Genomic DNA, 23,743 nt, shown 5'->3' on the forward strand with positions numbered 1-23,743 from the left:
GGCTGGTGCACTGGGATGACCCTGAGGGATGGGGTGGGGAGGGAGGTGGGAGGGGGGATTCAGGATGGGGAACACATGTACACCCATGGCTGATTCATGTCAATGTATGGCAAAAACCACCACAATATTGTAAAGTAAATAGCCTCCAATTAAAATAAATACAATTTTTTAAAAAGAAAGCATCACTGTGCCCCTGTGCTCAGTAATTATGTGGTCCAGTGGAAACAGGCATTTCACATGTGATGATAACAAGGCAGATAATGCATGAAACTGTCCTCAAGTAACTTTATTAGAGATGTAATTTTGCTATTTGGTGACAGGTGTAGGTGAGAGTTGTTCAGTAGGCCTCTGTCAAGGTGAGATACATATATATATATGTATGTGTATATATATGTGTATGTATGTATATACATGTATTAATATCTTACTAAAAATTATTTTGTAATCTTTGATGTGTGATCATATGTGAACAGGCATGAGGAACCCATTATGGAAGAGCCTGCTTATCTCCAGGAGCCAGAATTTGATATCTAGTTCATAACAGCTATAAAGCATATACATACTTCACATACAACTGTGTATTTTGTAGGGCTGTTTCTCAACTTTCTTTCCTTGTGCTTCCTGTTGCTAAATATTCAAATCTCATGATCTCCTTTCATTGTTATTAACATTCACAGTAATCATACATACTAAGCTAAAATCAAAACAGTTACAAAATGAGTGTGCTTTGAAGTCTCACTCGTTTCCCTGCCTTGATTGAGAATTGTTGTTTTGGCTGAAACTCAAGTTCTTACTAGTTGAGCTGTAATACTCTGTGACTCTCGGTTTTGCTGCTTCTTCATGTTTTATATTTGTGCCCCTGCTTTTATCTCTGTGGTCTCAAATGCTGTACCAGGTTATAAAAGCAGATAATGACAATGAGATACAGAAATTAAAGATAAAGGTAGTGAATCATTCATTAAATTAGAATGGCAGGGGGAAAGGTGAATGGAGTATAGTCAGTTTATGTCAGTTCTAATATTTAGGTTATACTTTCGCGGTAGAAGTGTGCTAGTTATTTATTGTTGTTTAACAAATTACCCCCAAAATGTAGCAACTTAAAGCAATAAACATTTATTATCTCATACATATTCAGGAATCCCGGACAGCGCTGGGTGGTTCTAGGTCAGGGTCTGTCATGAAGCTACAATCAGAGTGTCAGCAGGGGCTGCAGTTTCCCAAAGGCTAAACTAGGGTGGCAGTTTGCTTCCAGGGTTACTCACATATTGTTAGCCCAAGACTTCGTTTCCTTGCAGTGTAGCCTCCCCATAGTGCTGCTCAACATGACTTCCTTCAGAGCCAAGTGATCCAGTAGCAAGAGCACCCAGGACAGAAGCCTTATCTCAGAAGCTGTATGCCACCACTGTGCCATCTTCCTCTGATCACATAGGCCAGCCCAGGATGTAGGAAGGGACTACACAAGTTTTTGAAGGTCAGGAGGCAGGACTTATCAGAGACCACCTTGCAGGCTGGCTTTCAGAAATACTCTGCCTGAATTGCTGTCTGTCTATAAAGTCCTAAGTTAAGATTGTCTGTATTTAATGCTGGGTCACAATGAAGTAGCAGGTTCGATCCTGACATAGTTTTGCTAATCATCTTTGGGTTAACAGCTTAGACTTTCTTAGGTTTCTTCCAGCTAACAGATTGTTTATTTAAATCTTTGGGTGTTAATCAATCTGTAGGTGTTAATCAATCTAAGTTAAGATTGTCTATATTTAATGCTGGGTCACAATGAAGTAGCAGGTTAGATCCTGACATAATTTTGCTAATCATCTTTGGGTTAACAGCTTAGACTTTCTTAGGTTTCTTCCGGCTAACAGATTGTTTATTTAAATCTTTGGGTGTTAATCAATCTATAGGAGATGGTAGGATTAAATTTGTTTTTCTATGGAGTAACCTTTTAAATTATTATTGAGAATGTTGAAACAGATCACAGCTTTACTTTTTATCTTTTTTAGTTGGCCAAGTAAAATTTGACCCACCCTTAAGGAAGGAGACAGAACCACATCATGAACTTGTAAGTAGTGTAATCTTGGAATCTTAACACTGAAAATAAATGTTTTAATTAGTCTTTCTGATTTGTTGGCACTGACTACAAAAGCTAGTTAGTAAAATTTTATAAGCCTTTGGGGAGATAAAAAGGTAAGTAATTCTAAAATTCAAAATAAATAAATCTGTGTTGCTGAGATTAAATATTTTCAAAATTACTTTAGGAGAAACTTAGTTCTGTACCATTCTCTGTTTAAATGTTTTTAATGATTTTTTTTCCTTTTTTCTTTTTGCTTTGCAATTTTTGAGGGGGCTTTTTGCAGATATATTTATTAGGATAAATGCTACAGTCTTAAAATAGAATTTTGGACCAGTGATAGTATTAATACCTCTTCTCATTAAATTTTTGGGCAGCTCTTTAAGAGTGTCAGCCACTTTTCTAAACATCAAGGCAGAATCCAGTCTCCTTGGAGTAACTGAAATTCAGGAGAGACTAGGTGTACATAGCAGATTAAGTTTATCATTTATTTAAAGATTTCTAAAATGTTCTTTTCATGATTCTTCTTTGTTAATTTTTTATATACTGCTTTCCAGATATATGATAAAATATTAAGTGTAATCTCGGAAGCAAAATGCTGTGCAAACATTTGAGATGTTAATAGTCTACAGAGGAATAAAAAATGAGACTTAAAAACAAAATCAATCTTAATGAAATTACTTAACCAAAGTTCCAGATTTTATGTTTCATTTTTTTTTCCCTTTCCTGCTTAATAATGAGAAGAAAGTAACTTAATGAATGCTCAGGACTGAAGTGGGAACTTTCTTCTTAAATTTAATGCTTATTTTAAGGTAATCCACCTGAATAACGGCATACAAAGAGAGTCTTTAGCTTTTAATCTAAAGAGTTGTTCTCAGTATACCAGCATGGCAGAAAAATTCTTAACATGTTAAGAATGTTAAAAGAAAAATTCTTAACATGATCATGTTATAGTACTCAGCCTGACCTTTATAGAGAGGATGAAGAAGGTAAATCATGATGTTTATAAATGCCAGTTGTTATTTTCTGCTTCTCTTTTTAAGTTAGCATTGCATGTATTTAAGTTCTGTACTAATTTAGTAACTGTATTATATAGCAAAGTTGTTGCACTACTGCTTTTTTAGAAGCTGCTTAATTGGATTTGACTTTGCATTTACCTTAATAAAATGATGTTAGCAGGACTGACTTAATTCCCTTGTGAAAGTCTCCCTTTGTGAATTTGTGGCTTTTAGTTTGAGTGTAAATAACCTGGGTTTTTTGGTCTCTGCTGAACAGCCCGACAGTGATGGTTTTTTGGACAGTTCAGAAGAAATATACTACACTGCAAGATCTAATCTGGTATTTCTCATCTTCTGATTTTCTTTATCAGCATTGTTTTAGTCTTAATTGTTTTTAGGGTTTTTTTTAATCAACCATTTTGTTCAGTTTTAATGAATCAGTTTAACCATTGTTTTATAAATTCCTGCCAGTAAGCAACCTACCATATATTAAGGATTATAGCAATTTTTTCTACAAGGTAAACCTATTTACTCAAAGATACTATAATGTTACAGTAAAAATTAATTTTTTTATTTGTTATAAAAACATTTTTTTCTCACTCAGATATAAATTTTTTCTTTAGATATTACATTTCCCTATAAACATGCCCAGTGTGAATAGTGTGACTTGTTTTAGTGAACTATAAACCATCCATGTATATATATACATATCCATATATTACAAAAATAAAATATATATATAATTTTTAAAAATAAATTGTCCTTAATTAACAATGAAATCCATCTCAGATGAAATTTTAACTTTGTAATATTATGTAATATCCAGTTTTCTCAGGCCAGAATTTGGGTTATAAGGACTCCCTGAAGTTTTAAATACTAAGACTATCTTACCATTAGGTAAGAAAAGATGAGAAATTAACCCTAGCAAATATTAAATAAATAGTACTTTTAATAGTTGTTATTAAGTAGTTTTTTCAATTTTTGCGGCTGGCCAGGGCCCCGAGTTGCCTCAGCATTTACTTCTTGATCTGCTTCTCTGCCTTTTCAATTGAATTTTCCTCCTCTTTCCTTCCTCTCATACCTGTTTTAGTTCTGGTTAGTTTAAACGATTCTTTATAAAAATTTCTAAATCTATGCCAAATAACATTTATAGAACATAAAAGAGACTTAAAATATAGTTTCCCTTTTAGGAAAGTTGCTGTCTTGATAGGTGGGAAGTACTTGAACATGTAAACTCTTAGCTTTGCAACACAATGTATAGTGCGTTGCCAGAGTTTCTTTTGGTGGTGACTGTTGTTGAGGAGAGTCTAACCTATAATAGGCACTATGGAAATCAAAGAAGGAGAAAAGCTTTGGGGTCGATGGGATTCATCTGGTTTGTGGCAGGAACTAAAAGTCTGATTTCAGTATTGTGTAGGAATCATTCTGTTTTTCAGGAAGAAAATGAATAAATGACTCCTGTGTTTCATGGGAATGAATGTGGGAACAGTCATTGACACAGTTTTCAGATAAAGAGCTGAAATTATGGAGTGGTTATATTACTACTACTGATGGTGAGATTAGCTCAGAAAAGGAAGGTTCATGTCATCAAAGAGGAAATGATAGATGAAACCATGAGATTGCATGTGTTCCCCAGTTAGGTCTGAAGAAAGAACGCGCAGGAAACTAGTTACCACAGCAGTGATGCCTGTTCTTGCGGTCAGAGGTAGAACCACACTGGAGGTAGGGAACAAGCAGCTGAAACACTGGAAGCTGAAACTGAAGTCGCTCAGTCGTGTCCGACTCTGTGATCCCACGGACTGCAGCCTACCAGGCTCCTCAGTCCATGGAATTTTCCAGGCAGGAGTACTGGAGTGGGTTGCCATTTCCTTCTCCAGGGGATCTTCCCAACTGGAAGAGTCAGTAAATGGCCCAGAGAGGCCAGAAGACATGAGGCCAGAATTAATCATCTGAGGGGACAGGTGAGATGGAATGTCTGAAGACAACACTGCCAGTGATTTGTGGGTAGAAATTTTCTTTAAAATTAGGCATATGTACGCTAGAATGACAGTGGAATTTGTTGTGGAAATAAAAGCCCGCAGACTCAAAAATAAAAAATATATTCTCCAGGAAAACAAACAAAACGAGAAACCATTTTAGAGTTACAGTCTTTTTCTCTGCCCTGTGTGTAACTCACCTAGTAACTTGAGTGAGTTATCATGGCTCTCTTCCCTCGAACTACCTCCCACACCCCTTATGTTATGGTAGTGGGGGCAGTTGACAAGGGGGTCTTGTGAAAGAGAAAAGCTTTAGAGCCATTCAGCTTGTGGATAGTTCTGGAAGAAGAGGAATGAATGAAGTATTTGTCATATCCTACCATTTATAAAATCAACCTTTAAAAATTCGCTCTTACTGATACACTCCCATTCCCCCATCCCCAGCCCCTGGCAGTTGCCATTCTATTTTCTATGTCTTTGAGTGTTTATTGACTCTGTGTAAGTGTATTCTGTATTCCATGTAAGTGGAATCATGCTTTATTTGTCCTTTTGTTACAAATAATATAAGTGAGGTAACTGGCTCACTTCACTTGGCATAATGTCATAACATCTTCAAGGTTTATCTACATTGTAGCATGTGTCAGAATTTCTTAAGTCTGAATAATATTTCGTTGTATATACAGCACATGTTGTTTATCCATTAATCCATCAATGGACTCTATTGTGCATAATGCTGCCCCTGTGAACCTGGATATACAAAAATCTGTCAGGTTTCTGCTTTTAGTTCTTTTGGGCATATAACTGGAAGGGTGGTCGCTGGATCATGTGTTAATTCTATGCTTGATTTTGGGGGGGAATTAACGTACTGTTTTCTATAGCAGCTGCATCATTACAGTCCCACCAGCGGTGCACAAGGGTTCCAATTTTCTACACATCTTCAATGCTTGTTATTTTCTGAGTGTATGTTTGTTTTACTGAAGTATAGTTGATTTATAGTATTCCTTTAGTTTCTGGTGTGTCACATAGGGATTCAGGCTTTTTTATAAAGATTATATTCCATTATAGGTTGTTACAAGATACCAGGTATAATTCCCTGTGTTATACAGCAAACCCTTGTTGCTTGTCTGTTTTATATTTAGTAGTTTGTATCAGTTAATCCCCTACTTCTATTTTTCTCTCCTCCTGCTCTCTCCCTTTTGGTAACTATAAGTTTATTTTCTGTGTCTGTGAGTCTGTTTCTGTTTTGTAAATAGATTAATTTGTATTATTTTTTAGATTCTGCATGGACTAGGCATAATATTCTATAGGCTCGTCCGCGTTGATGCAAATGGCAATATTTCATTTGTTATGACTGAGCATTACTTCATTGTGTGTACATACCACATCTTTTGTTGATGGGCACTTGGGTCGCTTCCGTGTTCTGACGTTGTAAACAGTGCTGCTGTGAACTTTGAGGTGCATGTGTTTTTTCGCACCAGTGTGTTTGTTTTTTGGTGTGAAGTAGTCATAATTATTTCAGTCTCCTGCTTTCCTAGTTCTTAGCACTGTGAACAGGATTTCAACTCTTAACAAATACTTATTGCTGGCCACGAAAAACCTGATGGACCCAAAATGTCTGGCTGTTATCTTAGTAGAGTATTGGCACCAAGATGATGGCCCTAAATCTTTTATGACCGAAAAGAAGCATTTACCCTCTTAAAGACCTCACCACCTTACTTGTCATCAGTGATTTCTGGTTGCAAGTATTTTCATCTTATGGTTTTTGTAAATGAATTAAGAATATTATTATACCTCAATTTTCATTACTCTAATAGAGGATTTTTTAATCAGGCAATCTTAATATGTGAAATATATATGAAATATATGAAACAAAAAGAAGAAAGCTTGATTTTAGCATTGTTAGTAAAAAAAAAGTCTTTAAATTTTGAAACATGCCTGAGTTAAAAAAGCAAAGTAAAAAGCTCAGCAAAACTCGATAATAGTTAGAGTTTTGCCCATAACCATATAAATGGATATATCCCATCTACAAGATGCTATTTTTATGTTAAAAGAATATATTACACATCTGTTCAGCTACTACTGATCTTCCTAGTTGTACTAGGCATTTTAGCCCATATACCAGGGAAAAATATATTGAAAGGTATTTACAGTTGACCCTTGAAGGGATACCAGCAGTCAAAGGTTGGAGTATAACTGTAAAGTTGGGCGTACTGTGCTGCTGTGTTTTCGGGTTCAGCCAACAGCGTATCATGTGGTATTGTAGTATGTACTTACTGAAAAAAAGTCAACATATTAACTGGATGCATCCATGTGGCGCTAGTGGTAAAGAACCTGGCTGCCATGCAGGAGATGTAAGAGACTAGATCTGACAGACAGAGTGCCTGACGAACTATGGACGGAGGTTCGTGACATTGTACAGGGATCAAGACCATGCCCAAGAAGAAGAAAAGCAAAAAGCAAAATGGCTGTCTAAAGAGCCCTTACAAATATCACTGAAAAGAAGAGAAGCAAAAAGCGAAGGAGAAAAGGAAAGATACACCCATTTGAATGCAGAGTGCCAAAGAATAGCAAGGAGAGATAAAGAAAACCTTCCTGGGTAATCAGTGCAAAGAAATAGAGAAAAACAATAAAATAGGAAAGACTAGAGATCTCTTCAAGAAAATTAGAGATACCAAGGGAACATTTCATGCAAAGATGGGCTCAATAAAGGACAGAAATGGTATGGACCTAAAAGAAGCAGAACATATTAAGAAGAGGTGGCAAGAATACACAGAACTATACAAAAAAGATCTTCATGACCCAGATAACCACGACTGTGTGATCACTCACCTAGAGCCAGACATCCTAGAATGTGAAGTCAAGTGGGCCTTAGAAAGCATCACTACGAACAAAGCTAGTGGAGGTGATAGAATTCCAGTTGAGCTATTTCAAATCCTGGAAGATGATGCTCTGACAGTGCTGCACTCAGTATGTCAGCATATTTGGAAAACTCAGCAGTGGCCACAGGACTGGAAAAGGATTGCATTCCAATCCCAAAGAAAGGCAGGGCCAAAGAATGCTCAGACTACCACACAATCGCACTCATCTCACATGTTAGTAAAGTAATGCTCAAAATTCTCTAAGCCAGGCTTCAACAGTACATGAACTGTGAACTTCCAGATGTTCAAGCTGGATTTAGAAAAGGCAGAGGAACCAGAGATCAAATTGCCAACATCTGCTGGATCATCGAAAAGCATGAGAGTTCCAGAAAAACATCTGTCTCTGCTTTATTGACTATGCCAAAGCCTTTGACTGTGTGAATCACAATAAACTGTGGAAAATTCTGAAGGAGATGGGCATACCAGACCACCTGACCTGCCTCTTGAGAATTCTGTATGCAGGTGAGGAAGCAACAGTTAGATCTGGACATGGAACAACAGACTGGCTCCAAATAGGAAAAGGAGTACGTCAAGGCTGTGTATTGTCACCTGCTTATTTTAATTATCTGCAGAGTAGATCATGAGAAGCATTGGGCTGGAAGAAGCACAAGGTGGAATCAAGATTGCTGGGAGAAATATCAATAACCTCAGATATGCAGATGACACCACCCTTATGGCAGAAAGTGAAGAGGAACCAAAAAGCCTCTTGATGCAAGTGAAAGAGGAGAGTGAAAAAGTTGGCTTCAAGCTCAACATTCAGAAAACAAAGATCATGGCATCTGGTCCCATCACTTCATGGCAAATAGATGGGGCAACAGTGGCTGAATTTATTTTTTGGGCTCCAAAATTACTGCAGATAGTGACTGCAGCCATGAAATTAAAAGATGCTTACTCCTTGGAAGGAAAGTTATGACCAACCTAGATAGCATATTGAAAAGCAGAGAAGATTTTTTTACCAACAAAGGTCTGTCTAGTCAAGGCTATGGTTTTTCCAGTGGTCATGTATGGATGTGACAGTTGAAGTATAAAGAAAGCTCAGCGCCAAAGAATTGATACTTTTGGACTGTGGTATTGGAAAAGACTCTTGAGAGTCCCTTGGACTGCAAGGAGATCTAACCAGTCCATCCTAAAGGAGATCAATCCTGGTTGTTAATTGGAAGGACTGATGCTGAAGCTGAAACTCCACTCTTTAGCCACCTGATGCAAAGAGCTGACTCATTTGAAAAGACTGTGATGTTGGGAAAGACTGAAGGCAGGAGGAGAAGGGGATAACAGAGGATGAGATGGTTGGATGGCATCACTGACTCAGTGGACTTGAGTTTGGGTAAACTTCAGGAGTTGGTGTTGGACAGGGATGCCTGGCATGCTGCGGTAGATGGGGTCGCAAAGAGTCGGACACGACTGAGTGACTGGACTGAACTGAACTGAACTGAAGAGACAGAGGTTTGATTCCTGGCTCTGATAGATCCCCTGGAGGAGGGCATGGCAACCCACTCCAGTATTCTTGCCTGGAGAATCCCATGGACAGATGAGTTTGGCAGGTTACAACCGATAGAGTCACACAGAGTTGGACACAACTGGAGCAACTGAGGACACATGCTTACAGTCTAAACCCATTGCTGTTCAGGGTCAGCTGTATATGTGGAACACTGTGTTAATTGCTGTGGAGGAACATCAGCAGTAACATAATCATTGCTCTGGAGAACATGGGTCTCCTGCATTGCAGGCGGATTCTTTACCAACTGAGCTATAAGATTGCCTCAGAATTAAGTCAAAATTGAATAAAGTCTATAAATAAATTTACTATGGGAACAGATCAGCTGTGTTCATTTTAAATCTGTTAAACTCTTACTTACTATAAAGTTATGTTGTGTGGTCACATTTCTTACCTTTTGTATATGAAGACAGTTTCTAGGGAGGACTCATTTTATAACTGCATGATGATAGGGCATTAGCTGGAAAATCACACCTAACCTGTTTCAAATATACTTCAACAAAATTAAAAAGAGAAAATAATAACCCACTGATATTCATTCCATATTTATTCAGTTTGCATCCTGTCTTCTGCTTTTATTAATCAGTGTTCCAACCCTACTTGCTTTTCTTTTTTAAGAAACAAGATTTATCTACAGTTCAGTCCCTTTTACATATGTAAATTGTCTACCACATTAAAAAATATTTCCTAACACTTTACTCATGCACCATATTTTCTCATTTTTTTGATGAGAAAAAAAATTCTATTTTCTATTTTCTTGGCTAAAATATATTGCTAAAGTATTTCTTTTGTGTCTTTGTAGCTAAGTGTAGTAATTCTTTTGACTTCCTGCTGTTTCCTCATCAGTTATAGATAGACTTAGTAATCTCCAGCTAAGTTAAAAAAAAATAAGATTTTCTTGGTCATATATTCTCCTTTTCCAGTGTTCTGCATCATATCCTCCGTTTATTTTCAGTTCTTGCAAGGCCCTTGTTTTCTTAGAGCCTTTATCCTAGTTCAGAAGTTTTCCCCTATTCGTTAAAACACTTAGGACTTTCTGACCCCAAAAGATATTTTAATTGGGACTAGGTTAACCATCTTAAAGTTTTTGCTGAATTTTCAGTTTGAATCTGTTCTGGGCTGTTGCATGTTTTCAATCTATGTTGGTTGGCTTTTTTGTTAAACACTGTCATTCGTTAATAAGTTGATGCCTGATTTATGCTACTGAATTTTTTATGTCTATCTAGGCATGTTCAGATATATTATTTAGCTTATAAAGAATGAGCTTATTTTATTGTCATTTTATAGGGTTAATTTGAGTGTTTTGCCAAAAGTGTTGGTAGCATTTTTCTATTCAGAATAGCTTCCAGGTCCCATTGGAAGGCTTTCTAGATCAGTCAAGACTGCCCTAAAGATACATGAATGAGTGCTAACTTTGCCCAAGCTTCACTTTTCTTCCTTTCCTTTTTATTTCTTCTCATTTTTCTTATCTGATTTGCTATCTGAATTCCTGCCATTTAATAAGTGCTTGGTGAATAATAGCTGAATTAAACAAGATTAACTGATTATTAGAACTTAGTGTAGTCCTTTTACTTGATGACATGCCCAGCACATTTCCCCCCCACTTTGGATGCTAAAACATAACTTGATTTACAGAGAAGGAATTACTAAAGAATGAAACCCTTTCAGTTTTAGCTTTCCTGGTAGGGCTTAATACATGGCACATTTAATCATCAGACTTGGATCTATCAACAGATTCTCCCCAGCCTGAGTGTTATTCTGTATGTGAACTTAGGCTCCATTTTCTATTAGAATATTTCATTAGTTATTTTAAATTCTTCTCTTACCTTTCTGAATATCTCAGTTGATTTTTTTTAAGTTATCATCATTGACCTGGTAATTGTCATATAGCAGATGAGCTAGCTATTCTTAGGACCTATCTATATTTATATAATACAAGCCATGGCCCCTCTGCACGAATGTGTGCTTTTGAAAGCTGTCATTTGATTAAAGGCTTAAGAGATTGTATTGGCTAAAGAGGTTGCTGGTCTGGCTTTTAGAAGGGCCCAGTTACTTGTAGCTAAAGAAAATAAACTTGAATTCAATAAGGTATGCATTGATATTAGTATTTTTCTCTTCTAAATACCAAAGCTTAAAAGTTCCTATGTAACATGACCACTTAAATAGTACAGCATAATAATTGTGTGATGGTCTAATGATAGTAGTGATTTCATCCTATTAAAATATATCATTACAAATTAAAGAGAACAAGTATCCATTTTCATTAGGATTTTATGTGATACCAGTGTGACAGTTCACTAATCTTTTTTTTTTGATGATATATTATCTTTTCTGTCAGTGATAAGTACATATATTATGCATGGAAAAACACAATTATTGAAGAAGACAAAATTTGAGTTTGTCTAAACCAGGCTTTTGACTTTTATTTTCATCAGATTTTTTTTGGACAGGTCTTAGAGTATTTAAATGTTAAAATGCTTTTCACTTAAATGTGATGTATTGCTTAGAAGTCTCATATTTCTCAGCTTAATATTTATGTGATCTATGTATATCCTAACAAGGCTGAATATTAGTTATTAACAGGAAAATAAACAAATGGCATTTGAAAAAGCATTTATTTAGGGCCTAATTACTGTGTGCCAGGTACTATGCTAGACCCTAGGCTATAGGGAAAAAAGATGGATTTAACAATTTTCCTATGTTCGAGGAGTTTTACAGCCTGGCTATTATTTTTATAGACTTATAAATAAATTAATGAAAGGCAGTGTAAATGCTAAAGGAGACATATGTGTTAAATACTGTGGAGTCATGAAGAAGGTCCCACCTATCTTCCTGGACAGTCTTGGAAGGCTGCTCCAAGAAAGTAATTTTTGCATTAAGTCCTCGTTGTGCTCTGGCAATATCTTGTAAAATTAGAAAGCACTTTGAGTACACTAATGTATTCTGATGAAAATAACATTCATTTAAAATGTGAAATATTCCCCCCTTAATCATTAAAACAGTGCTTGAAATACCGTGGGAGAAAATGAAACTTTGTACTTTCCATAGTTGTTGGAAGGCACTTTTTCCTCAAGAAAGCATCTGAGTCGAGCACACTTATTATTAGTCCCTTTATATTTCAGCTCTTAACTCTACAACTTGCAGCGTTCAGTGGAACTGTTTAAATAGTTGAACTACCTTAATAATAATCACAAGAAGTTTTGCTGTGTAACTCACAAAAGTATTAAAAGTCCTTAAGGGCAGTTTATAATCTTGTACAAGTTCACATGTATAATTTACTTTAAAAAAACACCTTATTTTTTAATCTTTAAAAAATTATTACCTGTTGAGGCAGTAGTAGAAGTATATGAATGTGTGTGTATACATAATGAATCCAGATCTTATTTACAAAGTCAAATCAAGATTTTTGTTGCTTGTTCTCTTTTGTAATCGTTTTTGCTTCATTATAGCTTGAGCATAAATACCTTATTTAAGCTTTTTTTTTTTTCCAAAAACTTGTTTTCACAAATGTTAATTATAGTAGCAGTGACCGTAAATGAAGCTTACATATATTATTCAAACTAGTTGCCAGAATATTTTTGGTAACTTAAATCATAAAATGTATAAAGCAAGACTACAAACTTCCAAAATCTTTTATTTTTGGAAGTCCTACCTTGCCTCCTTTTTAAGAACATATAGCAATACAGATTTATTTGAAGTCTGAGGTTTCTCTTTTTAAATAATATTTATTATAGTATCATGATTTGTGATCTACAACCGTTTTGCTAAATATTTTATTTTGTACCATTAGGATCTACAACTAGAATATGGACAAGGACACCAAAGTAGTTACTTTTTAGGTGCAAACAAGTAAGTAAAATCCTTTAAAAATTATATTTAAATTTAAGAATAATTAAGTTGCCTTTAAATATGTTATAAATTTTATTTTAAACATTTACAGCAGTAAATTATACTAGTCTGATAGATTATATTTTATAATATGTTTAAAACTTTTTTTATTACTTCCTTGCCAATCATCTACTCAATAATTGTCATAATGGGGACAATCACATTAAATTTTTTATGTCAAGCTACTTTGTAGGCCTTACCTGTTAGGGACGGCTAAGTACATTCCAGCTGAAGAGGAATATATGTTTCAGCAATGTATTTCCTTTATTTGAAGAGTTGACATGTGTATTCCTTACAAAACTGGTTCCGGTGCATCTTCCGGATGCATTGGCCTGTGAAAACAGATGGAAATAGTCACACGGTTTAGAAATCTTTGTCTTAACTTTAAAAAAAGTAAATAGTTAAAATGAGTCTCAAGTTTTTGAAGTTATCATATATTTTATGCAAGAAGTAAATCCAGCAGTTAATTCAAGGTCAGCTGTATACCAGGCCCTGTGTAGCTGGTGCAGCCCCGCAGTGAGAAGGCACCTACCTTACAGGGTGACAGTCTAAGATGTTCATAGGCCTGAATTAGCATGTTACCTGGCCAGGGCCTGCTGTTTCTCAGAGTTCATTTTCTGAGTTCATGGATGAATTATCATTAGAAAAGCTAATTTATAGGGAAATATTTAAACTGAAAAAATCTCCCAGCTATGTAGCTATTATTTCAATAATCAGAACTACTTAAAATTTCAAAATACATTTTCAGTGAAATTAGAGGGTTGAGACATATTTTAAGTTAAGCAGGTGACTAAAAGACAAGCAACTTAGGTTCTCAGATTTAGAGATAGTAATGCAAAATCTTGTCTCTTTTTTTTTATAAACTCAATGTTTAAATATTCTTTTTTTAACTCAGAGAAGGCTGTGACAAGCTAGAGAAATGAATTAGTTATGATTTAGCTCAAGGTTTTGTGTTTTTTTTAAACCTTCTGTTTCTTAAAATTTAAAATAAGTCTAAAATTTCCCTGCTAGGAAAATGAAGTTTTGTCAAAATAGTAGCAATGTGTTATTTATAGTTTGTCCTGATTTATTGATGGGCAACAAGGGAAAGTCTGTCTCATAATGGGTTAGCAAATAACACATTCTGATGTGTTTCTGTGTTATTTTTGTCTTAATTTCAGGTCCCTAGTTTTAAGAATCTTGTTAACAAATTTTGATGTATTTTTATGGGATTGGATAATTTAGAAAAGTATTTTATTTACTTTTTTAGTTTATTTTAAATATATTTTTATATTATATACTTGCCAAAGTACCCCCAAAATAGCCTGTCACTAAGTGCTTTTCCAGATTCCTTGGTTCTCATTTGTCTGATTATGTGGTTTTGTTTTTTTTTTTTTGATTGTTAAACATTTTCATATTATATAGTTTACTTTGGCTAGGTAAAATGTTAATAATTTGCCCAACCTTCATTTTTTGATTAATTGGATCCCTGCTTAAGGAACTGTATTCTATATAACGAATCACTGGCAAGGTAGGTTGGCCAAAAGTGTGCACTTTGGCTGTGTTTCATGTACAGGAATATAAACATACATGTGACATGAGCATGGATGTAGCACTTCTCTTACTGTACCGATACGTCTGCTTTATTCTTGTGACGAGGCAGTGTTTTAAAACTCACAGGATTTTCTGCTTTCTCCATAGGTGATCAGGCAGACAGATTTCCATTTATGGGTTTCTACCTATTCCAGACCACTATCTAAGAGAGTTTCGTTGTCGTCGTTGTTTTTAAAATAGAATATATGTATTATGACTTAGTTGTTTTCCTTTGAATTCTGTTATTACTGGGGTCAACTTTTTTATTAAAAACCAACAAGATATTATTTTTAAAAGAAAAATTATTTCTGATTTCTTTTAGAGCCAAAGTTCTAAAAATAAATTCTCTTCTAAAGACTTAAATAACAGTGAAAGGAAATTCCTGGCGTAATTAAGTATAGCAGTGCACATGTGTGTGCTAACTCACTTTGGTCGTGTCCAATTCTGTGACACCCCATGGACTGCAGCCTGCCAGGCTCCTTTATCCGTGGGAGTCTCCCGGCAAAATACTGGAGTGGGTTGTCATACCCCTCCAAGGGATCTTCCCGACCCAGGGATCGAACCCATATCTCTTACGCCTCCTGCATTGGCAGGTGGGTTCTTTTACCACTAGCACCACCTTGGAGTGTAGCAGTAATAAATGCCAGATCAGAGTAAGAACTGTCTCTTGCTGTAACTGTGTCAGTTCAGTTCAGTCGCTTAGTCGTGTCCGACTCTTCGCGACCCCATGAATCGCAGCACGCCAGGCCTCCCTGTCCATCAACTCCCGGAGTTCACTCAGACTCATGTCCATCGAGTCAGTGATGCCATCCAGCCATCTCATCCTCTGTCGTCCCCTTCTTCTCCTGCCCCAATCCCTCCCAGCATCAGAGTCTTTTCCAATGAGTCAACTCTTCACATGAGGTGGTCAAAGTACTGGAGCTTCAGCTTTAGCATCATTCCTTCGAAAGAAATCCCAGGGCTGATCTCCTTCAGAGTGGACTGGTTGGATCTCCTTGCAGTCCAAGGGACTCTCAAGAGTATTCTTCAACACCACAGTTCAAAAGCATCAATTCTTCGGTGCTCAGCTTTCTTCACAGTCCAACTCTAACATCCATACATGACCACTGGAAAAATCATAGCCTTGACTAGACAGCCTTTGTTGGCAAAGTAATGTCTCTGCTTTTGAATATGCTATCTAGGTTGGTCATAACTTTTCTTCCAAGGAGTAAGCATCTTTTAATTTCATGGCTGCAATCACCATCTGCAGTGATTTTGGAGCCCCCAAAATAAAGTCTGACACTGTTTCCACTGTTTCCCCATCCGTTTCCCATGAAGTGATGGGACCAAATGCCATGATCTTCGTTTTCTGAATGTTGAGCTTGAAGCCAACTTTTTCACTCTCCTCTTTCACTTTCCTCAAGAGGCTTTTTAGTTCCTCTTCACTTTCTGCCATAAGGGTGGTGTCATCTGCATATCTGAGGTTATTGATATTTCTCCCGTAACTTTGAGAAATTTACTTCAGTTTTCTCTAATGAATGGGGATTATAATAGTACCTGCCTCATAGTATGTTAAGGATGAAATGGAATAATCATTGCAAAGCATTTAGTACCTTTTTAGTAAAAACACATCAATTACCCTTATTTATGGTATTTACTCAGTAAATGTTGTAAGAGTAAATGAGTATGAGTGAAAGAATAAAATTGCCTTTTGGTTTTAAAGAAATAAGGAGGTTTTTTGCTTTGTTTTTTAACATAATCAGGGCAATACTTACAGACAATTTTGAGCCAGTTAGGCAGTTTTGAAATATTATAGTAACAAGCAGCTAATTCAGATATGCTAAGCACTTCGGTGGTGGTTTTTTATTTCTCTGTGTGTTTCTTCAGTTTATCAATTAAATATATGATCTGTTTACAGATTGTACCATTTTTAAACTCTTCATCCACATTTTTTAGTCATTTTAGATTGACTTTATTTAATTCAGTATGTGAGGGCATCTTTTTTGATTTATTCATTACTGTCTCAAAATTCCATAAAAGGAATTTAAGTAGGCTAGTGAATAGTGACATTACTTATTATGTTACATCCAGTCTTGTGATTAAATCAATATCGTATTTTTCTCCAATGCATTCAATATGCAATATTTAGTATAAATTAACCTTTATGAAAATGTAGCCATATTTCATTTTCTCTTCTATAAAGGCTGAAAAGCAAACCATGTTTTCTCCTTTTCATTAAAACTTCATGAATTCTATAACTTTATTAACAAAATCTCTTAACTCATCATAGGAGATTTATAAGTAAATGAATAAAAAATATATGAGCCCCTAGCCATAGAATATCTGCTTTTTCATGTTCTCTTATTTTTACAGAACCTTTAATCCCAGGAAGATAATGTTTTAAAAAGTGAAATGCCATATGAGTCCAATTAAATATGGTAAACTGAAAATAAAAATACATTTTAAATTCTCCTTTTAATTATTTTCAAATGCTAATATTCTCGACTGGAAAAGAAATGGCTCAGAAAATATTGTCACATGCTTAAGAAAAAGTTTTTTTCATACCCTCTAAGATCCTCTAAGATGGCTTCCCTTATAGCTCAGTTGGTAAAGATCCTGCCTGCAGTGCAGGATACCCGGGTTCAATCCCTGGGTTGGGAAGATCCCCTGGAGAAGGAAATGGCAACCTCCTCCAGTAATCTTGCCAGGAGAATCCCACAGACAGAGGAACCTAACAGGCTACAGTCCATGGGGTTGCGAGAGTCAGACACAACTTAGTGACTACCCCCACAAGATGATATGAAACCCTACTGTAGAGTTTAGAAGAAATTATGTTTCATTTGATAAAAATACAACAGTGCTTCTGAAATTTTAGTCTCCAGATCCCTTTAGTCTTAAAAATTTATTAATGACTTCAATGAGCTTTTGTCTATATGGGTTACAAATATAAATATTTGTAGTACTGAAAGCTTCAAAATATATTTTTATTTCAAATAGTAATATACTCATTACATGTTATCATTTAAAAAGTTTTTTGTGTGTGTTAAAAAATTCCTCATCTTTAAGAACAAAGTGAAATGCCAACTCTTAATGGTACCTTCTTTGTAACACCAATTGATTGTTCTCATGAGACTTAGAAGCAGCTTATATATGGCAGTATCATACAGCAAACATTTGGTTGAGGCCCACAAACAACATTGTTTTATGAAGAATAGCTGGGTTTTTTGAAGCAGAATAATATTAGGAAAAAAAGGTGGCATTGTTTTATGTTTTTTGCAGAAATCCTTAATATCTGGCTTGATAGAACATAGCTGGATTCTCATGTTTGTTACTAATCTATTATGATATATATCTCATGAAAACATGAAAAGAGAAAGTGTTGGTCATTCAGTTGTGTCCTGCTCTTTGGGACCCCAAGGACTGTAGTCGGCCAGGCTCCTCTGTCCATGGAATTCTCCAGGCAAGAATACTGGAGTGGGTAGCCATGCCCTTCTCTAGGGGATCTTCCTGACCCAGGGATCGAACCCAGGTCTCCCACATTGCAAGCAGTTTCTTTACCATCTGAGCCACCAGGGAAGCCCTTCACATCTCATAGTCTCCAGAAAACTCTCTTGAGTTTCGTTCTCAATGACAGAATAAAAGTGAAAAAGAAAGAAAAAGAGTGAATGAGTTTGTTTGTTTTTTAAGTGCTTTAGATTATGAAAAGTTTTTACCTTGCAGACCTCTTTCAGGAGCCTAAAGGACCTCCAGGGTTCCCAGACCACACTTTGAGAATTGGTAATTTAGAGCAGTGTTAATTAAGAGATGGCCATACCAGACCACCTGACCTGCCTCTTGAGAGACCTATATGCAGGTCAGGAAGCAACAGTTAGAACTGGACATGGAACAACAGACTGGTTCCAAATAGGAAAAGGAGTACGTCAAGGCTGTATATTGTCACCCTGCTTATTTAACTTATATGCAGAGTACATCATGAAAAACACTCGGCTGGAGGAAGCAGAAGCTGGAATCAAGATTGCTAGGAGAAATATCAGTAACCTCAGTTATGCAGATGACACCACCCTTATGGCAGAAAGTGAAGAAGAGCTAAAGAGCCTCTTGATGAAAGTGAAAGAGGAGAGTGAAAAAGTTGGTTTAAAGCTCAACATTCAGAAAACGAAGATCATGGCATCCAGTCCCATCACTTCATGGGAAATGTATGGGGAAATAGTGGAAACAGTGTCAGACTTTATTTTTGGGGGCTCCAAAATCACTGCAGATGGTGATTGCAGCCATGAAATTAAAAGACACTTACTCCTTGGAAGGAAAGTTATGACCAACCTAGATAGCATATTAAAAAGCAGAGACATTACTTTGCCAACAAAGGTCCGTCTAGTCAAGGCTATGATTTTTCCAGTGGTCATGTATGGATGTGAGAGTTGAACTATAAAGAAAGCTGAGTGCCTAAGAATTGATGTTTTTGAACTGTGGTGTTGGAGAAGACTCTTGAGAGTCCTTTGGACTGCAAGGAAATCCAACCAGTCCATCCTAAAGGAGATCAGTCCTGGGTGTTAATCGGAAGGACTGATGTTGAAGCTGAAACTCCAATACTTTGGCCACCTGATGCGAAGAGCTGACTCATCTGAAAAGACCCTGATGCTGGGAAAGATTGAGGGCAGGAGGAGAAGGGGACGACAGAGGTTGAGAGGGTTGGGTAGTATCACCGACTCAATGGACATGGGTTTGGGTGGAGTCCGGGAGATGGTGATGGACAGGGGGGCCTGGCGTTCTGTGGTTCATGGGATAGCAAAGAGTAGGACACTACTGAGCAACTGAGCTGAACTGAATCTAGTTGATGATAATAATTTTAAAAACCCCACTAACTGAATACTTACTGTACTCTAAATTACTATTCAAAGCATTTTACCTATATTAATTCATTGTATTTTCAGATAGACATTTTGATCTAGATACTATTGTAATTCCCACTTTAACAGATATAGAAACTGAAGCTTAGGGATATCATAGGAACTGATTGAAGGCCACATCGCTGACAGTGGCAGACGCTGCTTCACAGCTTGAAATCATTTTGCTATACTGCCTCTAGGTAGAAGCTCTGTCTCTTAGACCTAGCCCTTGAAGAGCTTTGTGAATTACATGCAAAATAGGGTTTGCAGTTAGTTTATGGTTTTCCTATGTCTTTTACAACTCCAGACTTAAAATTTTGTCATTTTGAAAGACTTAAATTGTTATTTAACTATCCTAATTAAAACAGTTGATGGCTAAAATCATTCTGTTAATTGTTTATATTAGCTAACCATACTTTTCATTTTCTCTGGTTTTATGCTTTGATAATTCTGAGGATAGTTTTTTCAACTTGATATAATAGGAAAGGGAAATGATTAGAAGGTACTACCTTACAACTTTTGAGAGTAAATTTTCTGCTGAATCACTTTTACCACAATACTCTATCAGTAACCATATTTCTATCTCATTAGCTTTAAGAAGGCTCTTGAGGTTTTTATGCTTAAAGAATATAATACAGGAGGTATGCTGCATGAATGGGAAGGGAAAAGAAGTAAGGGACCTTCAGGAACGCTGTGAATTCTCTCTTACATTCCCGAATACCAAAGTTTTGTAAATTGCTCCTAATGATAAAATCCTCACACCTGGTCTGATACAGGCTTAGTCTCCCAAAAGTGTAAATGTGTTTGCCAGTACACCACTGGAGAACAGATCCTTCAGGTAAGTGAGTGTCTTCTGTGGAAGCAAAGTGCTACTACATTCATGTATTCACATCACATGCATGCATGCTTTTGCAGAGATCCAACATGCTGAGATTCATTTCGTAGGATTGCCTGAGAGCATGATGTTTTCTAAAGTGTGTCACCTTTCTTAAGAAAAAGAAAATATAATTTCAGGTGTCAGGTAAAATAGTCCAGGTAAAAATGTAAATCCTGGAAACCCTTGAGTGTGACCCTGCAATTATTGTTTTGTCAGTTCTATTGTGACATTTCATGGTGGGTTGTCCTTTGTTTGAATTGATATTTTTTCAGTAAACGCTAGAATTTATTTTGTTCATTTAAAATACATGTATAAAGACATGAGCAGCAGAAAATCGAGATATCTCATTAAATGATCTTTTATGGTATAGAGATGATCGTTGTAGCAAGTTTTTAGTGAGTAATAAAAGTATTTATTTGAAAATTTTATATATAAGGTTAATACGATTAAAAAATTGTACTTGGTATTTCTTTGCTTTATTCACATTATTTTTAATTTTTACTTTTCTCCTAAGGAGTCTTCTCAAGTCTGTTGAAGAGGAATTACATCAGCGGTAACTTTAATTTTTAATTAAGTTTAAAATATTTTATGTTACAGATGAGTCAAGTCCATTTGCCCCCTTCTCTATCATATAGCCCAAGAGTGTTTTGTTGTTTTAATATTCTGAATCCTATAAAGATACAGAAATAAAATTCTGTCCTGTGTTAGCTCTCCTTGCATTTTCTAAAGTTTCTTCTTCAGCTTCTTGGTGAAGCCCATTTAATAACAGTGGAATTGCCCTTGTTTATCCCTAGAGGGCATGTGGCGCAGTTAGAAGATGATGAAGGAGATGAAGATGAATCTAAAAAGTGAGTTCTGTTTCCATTTTTAGTAAAAAAAAGTGTTGTTTAACCTGACTGACTAAATCTGACGGATTAATATTGAAGTAATTTTACTATCTTTCATAATATAGTATCATGGGTTATACCAGAGTTTCTTTCCTTTTCTCTATTCTAGTTGTATTAGTTCAGACATCCTTAACAAAATACCATAGACTGGGATTTCTTTCTCATGGTTTTGGAGGCTGGGCTGCTGGTCAGTTTACTTCCTGGTGAGAGCCCTCCTCTAGGCTTGCAGACGGCTGCCATCTCAGTATATCCTTAGATTTCCCTCAGTGTGTGCGTGCAGACAGAGAAATCTTTCTTCCTCTTTTTATAAGGCCACCAATCCTGTTGGATTAGGGCCTCATTCTTATGACCTCAGTCAAATGAGCTTAATTACCTCCCAAAAGCACTGTCTCCAAATATAATCAGTCATATTGGAGTTAGGACTTTAACATATAAATTCTGAGGAGACACAGTTCAGTCCAAAAAGTCTTATTAACTCCTTCCAGCATCAACTCTAAAGTCCAAAGACTCATCTGAATATCATCTATTAGATGATCTAATGATCTAATGATCCCTAGATCACCTTCAGGATTTATTTTTTCCCTTTTTTGAAGAAGCATACACGTTTGGAAAGCCCTGTCATCCTGTCCACAGCCTCCCTTCATTTTGTCTGTCCATCTTCCATTCAAGCTGCCAGTGTTTGTTCTGGTACAGTCCCATGAATTCTTCTCTTGAGTGATAGTTCAGGCATAAATGTAGTATTCTCTCCGGTACGTGCTTTCTGATGCCATCCATTTCTGAGCTAATACGGATAGGCTGAGAATTTTTCAGATTTGGGCTCCTTTTTGCTTAGTAATTCCTACTTCAGTTCATCTCTCTTCCCTCATTTCACTGTAAGCAATCAGAAAGAACCAAGCCATCCCTTCAGCAGTTTCCTTCAAAATCTCCTCAGCTAACTTATCCAGTTTCATCCCTTGCAGATTTTCCTTCCACAGAACACTAGAACAACACAATTCAGCCAAGTTCTCTGCCACTTTTTATGAAGGATTACCTTTCCTGCATCTCCCATTTTGAAACCTCACCAGAATAGCCTTTAATGTTCACATTTCTACCAACATTCTGTTAATGACTGTTTGTGGGTTCTCTGAGAAGATGGAACTTTCTCACCAGCTCTCCTGTTTTCTCACTGACCTCTCACTCTTAGCGTCCATATTTAACTCTTACAGTCTTTGCTTATTACTCAGTCCCAAAACTATGTCCACATTTTTAGGTATTTGTTCAGTAGCACCCCACTTCTTGGTACCAAAATATGTTTTAGCTCAGGTGCCATAATGAAATATCATAGACTGAGTGGCTTGAGCAACAGAGATTGGTCACAGTTCTGGAGGCTGAGATGTTCAAGATGAGGTACCTGCAGGTTCAGTTCCCAGTGAAGCCCTCTTCTTGGCTTGTAGACAGTGGACTTCTTGCTTTGTCCTCACACAGCCTTTTCTCAGTCTGTGCACACACACACAGAAGGAGATCTCTTCCTCGTCTGACAAAGCCACCAGTCCTATTGGATCAGCTCCCTACCCATATGACCTCATTTAACCTCAGTTACCTCCTAGAAGCCCTGTGTCCAAACACAAGCACATTGGGGGTTAGAGTTTCAACCTACGAATTTTCAGTCCATAGCAGGAGTTGATTAAAAAAAATAATAACTTTGAAAAATGTTTACAGAGACAGTAGACATATCCTGTGGTTTAATGTTATAAATTACTAATTGGTAGCTGCTAAAATTATTACTGGAGAAGGCAATGGCACCCCACTCCAGTACTCTTGCCTGGAAGATCCCATGGATGGGGGAGCCTGGTAGGCTGCAGTCCATGGGGTCGAAAAGAGTCAGACACGCCTGAGTGACTTCACTTTCACTTTTCACTTTCATGCATTGGAGAAGGAAATGGCAACCCACTCCAGTGTTCTTGCCTGGAGAATCCCAGGGATGGCGGAACCTCGTGGGCTGCCATCTCTGGGGTCGAACAGGGTTGGACACGACTGAAGCGACTTAGCAGCAGCAGCAGCAGCTGCTAGAATTACTACCGGAGAAGGCAATGGCATCCCACTCCAGTACTCTTGCCTGGAAAATCCCATGGACGGAGGAGCCTGGTAGGCTGCAGTCCATGGGGTCGCTGAGAGTTGGACACGACTCAGTAACTTCCCTTTCACTTTTCACTTTCCTGCATT

At 36.7% G+C, this 23,743-nt stretch overlaps 1 protein-coding gene across 4 annotated transcripts in view; it reads left to right on the forward strand.

Moving 5' to 3' along the window:
• MAP4K3 (mitogen-activated protein kinase kinase kinase kinase 3) overlaps positions 1–23,743 on the forward strand; it is a 189,469-nt gene that overhangs the window by 130,099 nt on the left and 35,627 nt on the right. The window contains exons 14-19 of one of the 4 annotated variants that reach the window (XM_069583498.1): positions 321–356; positions 1,998–2,056; positions 3,341–3,403; positions 13,243–13,301; positions 21,169–21,207; positions 21,449–21,502. In XM_069583498.1, the coding sequence (XP_069439599.1) occupies positions 321–356; positions 1,998–2,056; positions 3,341–3,403; positions 13,243–13,301; positions 21,169–21,207; positions 21,449–21,502 (310 nt within the window). The remainder of the gene's footprint in view (positions 1–320; positions 357–1,997; positions 2,057–3,340; positions 3,404–13,242; positions 13,302–21,168; positions 21,208–21,448; positions 21,503–23,743) is intronic. The other 3 variants (XM_069583500.1, XM_069583499.1, XM_069583501.1) reach the window with 3 other exon arrangements.

Source organism: Ovis canadensis, chromosome 3, assembly GCF_042477335.2.
Source record: "Ovis canadensis isolate MfBH-ARS-UI-01 breed Bighorn chromosome 3, ARS-UI_OviCan_v2, whole genome shotgun sequence".
Lineage (NCBI taxonomy): Eukaryota > Metazoa > Chordata > Mammalia > Artiodactyla > Bovidae > Ovis > Ovis canadensis.